This window comes from Neopelma chrysocephalum, unplaced genomic scaffold (assembly GCF_003984885.1).
Source record: "Neopelma chrysocephalum unplaced genomic scaffold, ASM398488v2 Primary Assembly neopelma1_143, whole genome shotgun sequence".
In the NCBI taxonomy this organism is placed as follows: domain Eukaryota; kingdom Metazoa; phylum Chordata; class Aves; order Passeriformes; family Pipridae; genus Neopelma; species Neopelma chrysocephalum.
The window spans coordinates 2419408-2426807 of NW_020897805.1; the positions used below are offsets into that span (position 1 = coordinate 2419408).

The 7400-nt window shown below is 36.6% G+C and overlaps 1 protein-coding gene across 5 annotated transcripts in view; it reads left to right on the forward strand.

The window, feature by feature from the left end:
- Positions 1-7400, forward strand: part of ADK (adenosine kinase) — a 277815-nt gene that overhangs the window by 35343 nt on the left and 235072 nt on the right. For all 5 annotated transcript variants that reach the window (XM_027700143.1, XM_027700145.1, XM_027700146.1 and 2 more), the window contains one exon: positions 42-95. In XM_027700143.1, coding sequence (XP_027555944.1) covers positions 42-95 — 54 coding nt within the window. The remainder of the gene's footprint in view (positions 1-41; positions 96-7400) is intronic.

The window sequence follows — 7400 nt, forward strand, 5'->3', positions numbered from 1 at the left end:
TCGCATGAGTAACTGCTTTGTCAATTTTTTTTCCTCCTCAGGTATGGGCTGAAGCCAAACGACCAAATTTTGGCAGAGGAGAAGCACAAAGAACTGTAAGCTCTTTTATGATGATATACGTGCATGTTATGTATTTTCTTTTTTTGTGCATACATATCTTAAATACCTGAAGCAAACATTTTGTGTTTTTATAAATACCTTCTGCTCTTGAGTATTGTCTGCTGTAAATTGCACAACATGTCTGAAAACTAGTTGTTGCAAAAAAAGATTTAAAAATCTTTTTGCATTAATTTGTTTTAAACATTCTTTTATGAACTGCAGTTGGTACACATGCAGTTTAAATGGCCATGTTCATCCTAGCTCATATTTTATGTATGACAGTGATTACATTAACAGCTCCTGCCTGCCTGCAGTATGTCTGTATAAAGTGAAATGTTTGTTTCTGTTTGATAGAAATGAAAAGGAATGGTTTTTTTTTTCAGGTTCAATGTTGACTCATTATTTTAATTTACTTATTCATGTGATGTGATATGACCATTCCCACCTTCACAAATTCTCATTAGCAGAGTTGGACTGTGGTGTGGAAGCGTCACAAGTGTCACCAGGAGGTGACCTGTCATTTATATTGAAATTATAATATTTGCTTGTTTTGGCTAATCTGATTTTGTAGCCTAAAACCTCTTATTCCTGGGGATAAAATATGATCCACTGAATTCTTTGCCTTGAAGGAGAAGCAGCTGTAAGGATCCTAATCAAACATTGACTTGCAATGGCATATTCAACTATTTTGCTCCTTCATTAAAGGTGTGTCCAAACCAAAGAAGCTTGAAGTTCAAATTTATTTTGATTTTTATATAGTCTTCCATGTTCAGGCAAATTAACCTTAATTTTGGCACACTAGATGCTAAAATACAAAAGCTCTACGACTGAGCTGAAAGCCAATAATGGGTATGTGTATATTTGGAAAATGCAAAGTAAAAAGACTAGTCGGTATTGGCTGCATATGTTGCTTTTATGTGTAAGCATTCTGGTTACATGAAGGCAATACTATAATACTTTCTATTTCAGAATTTAGCTTCAAAATTTTCCTGTTCTTAAAGCTCTCAATCATGTGAAGTAATTGGCTCTTTTATTACGGCTGTTTTAAATTCCTGCACGTTACTACCATTGGCTAAAGACCTGTACTTGGTGCATCAACGCCAGTTTTCTTCTTGCCCCATTTGCTCACTGATGTTCTATGTGAATATGCTCTTTGCCATTCCTCAAATCTGTATTATGTAACTGTTTTGGGGGTTTTTTTGAAGATAGTTGGTCTGAAAGACTTCCAAACTGCTTCACTTGTCACCCCTCACGTAATGTTGTTCAGTATTGTCTCCATGATGACTAGTGGAGTGTTTGTGTAAGTCTTAATACTAAATTAGATACAGATTTTTAGGATTACTTTCATATTTCTTACTTTCAGGATAGAGATAGTAGGGAATTTGATCCCTTTTGTGTTAGTCTCTGCTTAGATATAAGAAAACCACCTTTTTTCTTTTCTATTTTAAACTTTATGCTCTTGCACATAACTGTTTCCGTTATTACACTAGCATTATTTTGCATTATTTCGTGGTACACCCAAAAGACTTAAGCAGTTTAGCCATGTGTAAGAAGAGGTAGGTGTTTCAGGTGAATTAATATTTATAGCTGTCAGGCTTTCCCATGTTAAAAGTTTGCATGTTTCTGAGTAAGGTCATTGATTTCAAACAGTAAAAATGTATTCTGGTAGCGAAGATTTAATTCCTTTAGAAAAGTTTTTTTTTCCTAAAAGCCTTAGTGATCGAATTACTAGCCAAATAAAACATCCAGAGGATGGAAAAAGACATTTGACTTAAGTTAGTACATCGTGGTAATGTACCTGTGACATTAAAACTGCTTGAGCTGCAGGCAAGAGACAGGCAACAGCAGTTGCCTTTGATCATTAGGTAAGATTGGGTTTATGAGGAGCACAGTCTCTAATGATAGAGCACTTGTGGACAGCATAATTAAGATGAACCCATTAAGCCATTTTAGAGGAAATAAGCTAGAAGTATTAAAAGTACTAGCATGGTGAGGGGTTAAACACAAGTTAAATCACATAGGACTCTGTATCTTGGACAGTACCAGTTGTACTGTGTGCACAAGCTTTATTTACACAATAGAGACTGATTAAACTGAACCTTTGGATGTCAGGTATTTCATTGGAAGTACTTAAATCTTCTTTGAGCTGTTTAAGTATATTGCATATTAGTTGATTGCATATTACTTATTGGTATGTTTACAGCATGGGGGTTGAACTCATTCAATGAGTTCTTTTTTATTCAATTTTATATAATAAGAAGTCTTCAGTGAAACTCAGGAAGATTTACACGAATCAACTGCAACCGAAACGTTTCTTTGGTGTTTCGTTGTTCATGCTGCAGTAGGTCTTGACGTGATTTACGTGCTGTTGGGTATAATGGAAGAGTTTGAACATGCTTTTGCCATTGATCTTGTCATCTTGAATGTCACTGGATACTTGACCGGGGAAAAACTCTCATAGGTCAGTGTCATGTTGTTTTAGGAGGGACCTTTGGAACTTTTCTAATGTGCTGTGTGCTCTTCTTGTTGGACCATGTGAACACCGTGGTACAGAACAGATTGCACACTGCTGAACCTTGGAGCACGTTCAGTCCTTCAGGCTAAATTCTCGGATGTAACTTACAGATGAGTTGTTAGATAATGATAATTTTCTGGTATTTAAATAGGCTTTCATATTTAAAAGAAATGCTAGTTCTAGGGAAATGTGCGAGACAAGTTACCACTGGGGTAATCGTTGCTGATTGGTTATAAACTTATTTTTAGGTTCAGTGCCCTTAAAACTAAAGTGTTCTCCTGAACCCGTCCCAATGTTTTTAAGTCAAATGGAAAGTAATTCTTTACATGTTACTGTTCAGTGCTAAAATCCTCCTGTGTAAAATAATTTATCTTCCAGTCTTTGAAATGTCAGCAGCTTTTCCATTGTCTTGCTTAGTAGTAAAGATGACCTCTTTAGGTGTTCTTCATCTAGGAATATCACAGTGATTTATCTGACTGTCAGATGCCCTTCAGTTTCTCAGAGATCACGTCTGTGAAGCAGTTCTTCATAAAAATGTAAATTTTGTTCAGTAATGAATGCCTTATCTCCAAAGGTAACTGGGCCAGCTATACCCTGAATTGGCTTGATCCTTTTGTCCTTGAATCTTAGTTATCTAGAGAGATAAGTACAGCCACTAAGACTGGAGTTGGTTTACAGGCATGGCACATGCTTAACTTCTATTTTAAGAGCTAAGGTATGAAAGATCTTTTTTTTTCTGCTTCCAGTTCACTTTGACTGTAGCAGCCTTTTAATTTGTCTTTTCATTTAGTGTACACTTCTTTTATCTTAAAGGAGTTTGTTAGCACTAAAGCTGAAGTTGGTGCATATATGCATTCTGTTCAGAATTCAGCTGAAAATATCTACCCCCCAAACCCCAGTCAACTTCTGAATGCACGTCATGGAAGGTGGAGGGTACTGTCCTGTTTCCATGTAAAACTAGCAGATTAGTTAAAGCAGATCAAGCCAAGCATGCCAGTGTTGCAGTGAATCGGATGAGCAATCATACTTGTTTTCACTGGCAAGTTTGTTATTCTGCAGCAAGAATAAGAAAAGATGGGGGAACAGTATTATCTTCAGTTTGCACAGGAGTTTTACAAGGTAAGTGTGCATTTGTGGCTGAAGAGATTTCCTGGAGATGTTTCCAACCTCCCCCAACCCAACTAATTCCCTGTAACTTTGAGGAGAGGGGAAAAAAAATACATCCTGCAAGACTGCTGAGGAAACTTGGACATAATAAGGTTGGTGAGGACTTAATATTGCGTATATTTTTTCTCCTTCTGAGAACAATAAATAAACATAAACTCTGAGAAAAATGGAAATATTTCTCCTGACTCTTTGTATGGTCCTTTTACAAGCATTGTTCCTATTTTTATTTTTCCCAATTGTACTGAATGGCTTTGACTGAAGGTCATATTAACCAAGGATAGACTTTTTTGGGGGGGAGGGGCTGTTGCCTGGGCTGATTTTCTTTTTATTTTTTACTATTGTTCCACATCAGAAGTTTTTTAGGAGAATAAATTTCTGCTAGTTGCAGCAAGCGATGGGGTGTGATCTAAGTTGTCTCAATATTAAAGTATTTAATTTGTTTACCTGATGCACAAGACAAAATCCATCTTCACTGTGTGGAGTAGTGTTGGCAGAGGTGTTGGGATTTTTTACTAATGTTCTCTTTCAGTAAAGTATGGGCTGTTAGCAAAATTTTGGTAGTTTGACTAGTTTGTATGAATAGGCGACTAAAATATATTCTTTGTGAGTTTTAAAAGCATTGTTTGGAGTTTAGTGGTACCACTGAGTCTGTAAGCAATGCTTCAGGGCACTTGTTTTAGTGCAGCTTTGACTGCTGGTTGTACAATTTTATAAACTGTTTTGTTTAAGCAGTTTGGACCATGATGCAGCGTTTTTTTGGAAGTTAGTTGAGAAAGTAGGAAATGTGGCACCTGTGTTGTGTTTCTGATTTCATAAGGCATCTTTTTACAGAAAGAAAGGCCATGAAGTGAGAAAGAAGACAAACACAATCTTTCTTTCTCTTCAGTCAGCTTTTTGATGTTTTGGTCAGAAGGGAGAGTGGAAGTGTTGCTCTGCTGCAAGTTAACTGAGAGGGATTTACTTAGGTATTTAATTCTTACCTGCATAGTTGCTATTTTTTGTTGTGAAATTGCACAAGGGAGAGAGGGACTCAAACTTGAGAAGCTGTTTGGGTGACTGATGGAGTTTTGAATTACCTGTAACATCTGCCTGGGAGTGGGGTGGTGGTGTGGGGATGTTGTGTGTGTATTTGGTTTTGCTCAGTCAATATATAAGTTAGTACTGGAAGGGTCAATCTTGGAGTCATAGTAGGGATGTTTGGGGATTAGAAAAGGGCCTCTGTGATGCTTGGGAAAGAGCAGAGAAATCTATAGAAGGGTTTTAGAAGTAGTCTGGGTATGTTAGAGATCTAGAGGATATGAGAGGGATTAGAACTTCGAGGGAATGTTGTAGTGTAGTGTTGTCCTTGTATTTGGGGTCAGGGGGATTACCCTGTGTTAGTGACTGTCTGTCACAGTACTTTAATACAACAGCTGAGGGACTCGACCTCAAGCCCAGTTATGCTGCAGCCGTGTGCCATCGATAGTTCAGCTCGTAGTGAGAGAGCCGTGAGTGCTGCGGTCCCAAAGGGGTGCCCCTGTCTGTCTGACGCTGTTGGAAACAGCCAAGCTGAGTATTTTGTGCCACTAGAGGGAGTAGTTTATCTTCAGTAACACCTGGAAAAATCCTTCCCTACGTGTTGGCTTTAGGATTTGGTGTCTTGTTGGTGTGTAGTCTGTCCAAAATACTTCTGATCTTTATCTACTCTGTTCCCCCCAAATCTAAAAAAGAGAGGAGAAAACTGCTGGGAGGAGAGGGGAAGAGAAATATCAATTTTTTGTTGGCCTACTCAACATATTCTGACAATATCGATGATTTATATGGTTGAGGTGATATATGAAGCTGTCACAGATACCTATTTAAGTTGTTGAATTACTTTATGTCATATACATAACTTATAATTTCATTTTAATGGATTAATATATATTATTAAATGTGATTTGGCAATGAATTTATGTGGAAAACTGCTATGAAAATAGCAAGGTGCCCAGCTTCATGAAAAAATTTGCCAACTTTCATCTTCACACAACTTTTAGATTTCTTCCTCATTTTTTTAGAGCAGTATCAGACTGGCCTATTTCCTGGTGTAGAGTTTTGTATGAAAACTTCAATAAAAATTGTTACTTTAGAATTGATACTCATGTTTACGAAATTGACTATTTTTAGAATTGCTACAAATAAAAACTCTTAAACTTCTCTTTTTATTGAATAAATAATAATTTAGAATAATCAGTCTCTTAAATTGCCACCTTCTCCCAAAGCAAATAAAATTCTGTGGTATATTGACACTGATTGTGCCATGACATGTAGTCAAACACTTCTTTAATTCAACTTCCATTAAATGCTTGGAAATTCTGTAGAGTAAGAATCTGGATTATGTGGTGTAGAGATTTAAAAAACATATAAATGTAATGAACGAGCTTGATGGTTGGGAAGAACTGTGTGCTGATCTGGAATGTTTTAATCCCGTTCCTTGGGTGGTTGGCTCCCTCTGTAGAAACTACTTTAAATTGCACTTTCATTTCTCTAGAATTGTTTTATCACTTCTGTGATATATATAGATATATATAAAGGCTTGACTCATATGTACTAAAAGAATGATTTAGGGTTAGCTACAGAATTCCTATTAAAGATTCCTCCCTCTATATGTTTTCCTTCATTTTTCTGCCTGCCCACCCTTCACTCAATTCTTTTGAATTACAGCACCAATGAAAATTAGCATTACAGAAATCAACTCAGGAAATTCTTGGTAACAGACAATCCTGCATAAAATTTCTAGAAATTAAGGTTCTAGATTAGAGCAGAAATACTTTTTCCTTCTTGATGAAGCAGTCTTTACATCTGCATAAATTCAAAATGAAAAATTGCAAGTGTTAGTTATATTGTATAATTTCATTTTGCATCCCACTGTTGAAAATATAAATAATATGCACATTAAACATATGGGCGGTAAACATATTGAATCAGTATTTTAAAATTGTGCTTATGTATCAATACAGTATTTTAATTGAGCCTTCTCCCTCCCTCTGTTCATGTTACCTTGTGTGTGTAGTATATTAAAGCACAACTTTGCTTTGTAGCCTTACAGGCTCTGTTAGAATATCCTTTATTGTTAAGCAGCTCTTGGAAATTAGTGTCAGTTCATTCTTGTATGACACAGTGCTTATTTGATGTAAAATAGAAGAAAACTTCTGATAATTGCTATGGTTGGCAGATAAGAACAAGGCTTATGTTCCTCCAGAGAGCTTGGTTTTGTAGCCTGAGATGCTTATCTGAGACTGTTGTGTGATACAACACTTCCATGATAGTGGGAAAGAGGAGAGCTGGAGGGGAAGGAGAAGGATGGATGTGAAAGCCAATGGAGAATCCAAACTATTTTATATATATCATGCATGAGAATCTAAAAACAAAGGGTCTAAAAACAGCTGCTAAGGTACTGAAACCTAATAATACTCTCAAGACAGATCTTGCCCAATTCTAAACTGTGCGCTTCTGTGCAATAAAGATGCAGAAACCTTTGCAGCTACCTTAACTAAAAAGCAGCGATCCCAGAAGATTTTGTGTGCTCTGCAGCATACGAGTGCATCTCCTTCTAAGTACTCACCCCATTCTCTATCTGAAAGAATACACTACAGCAACA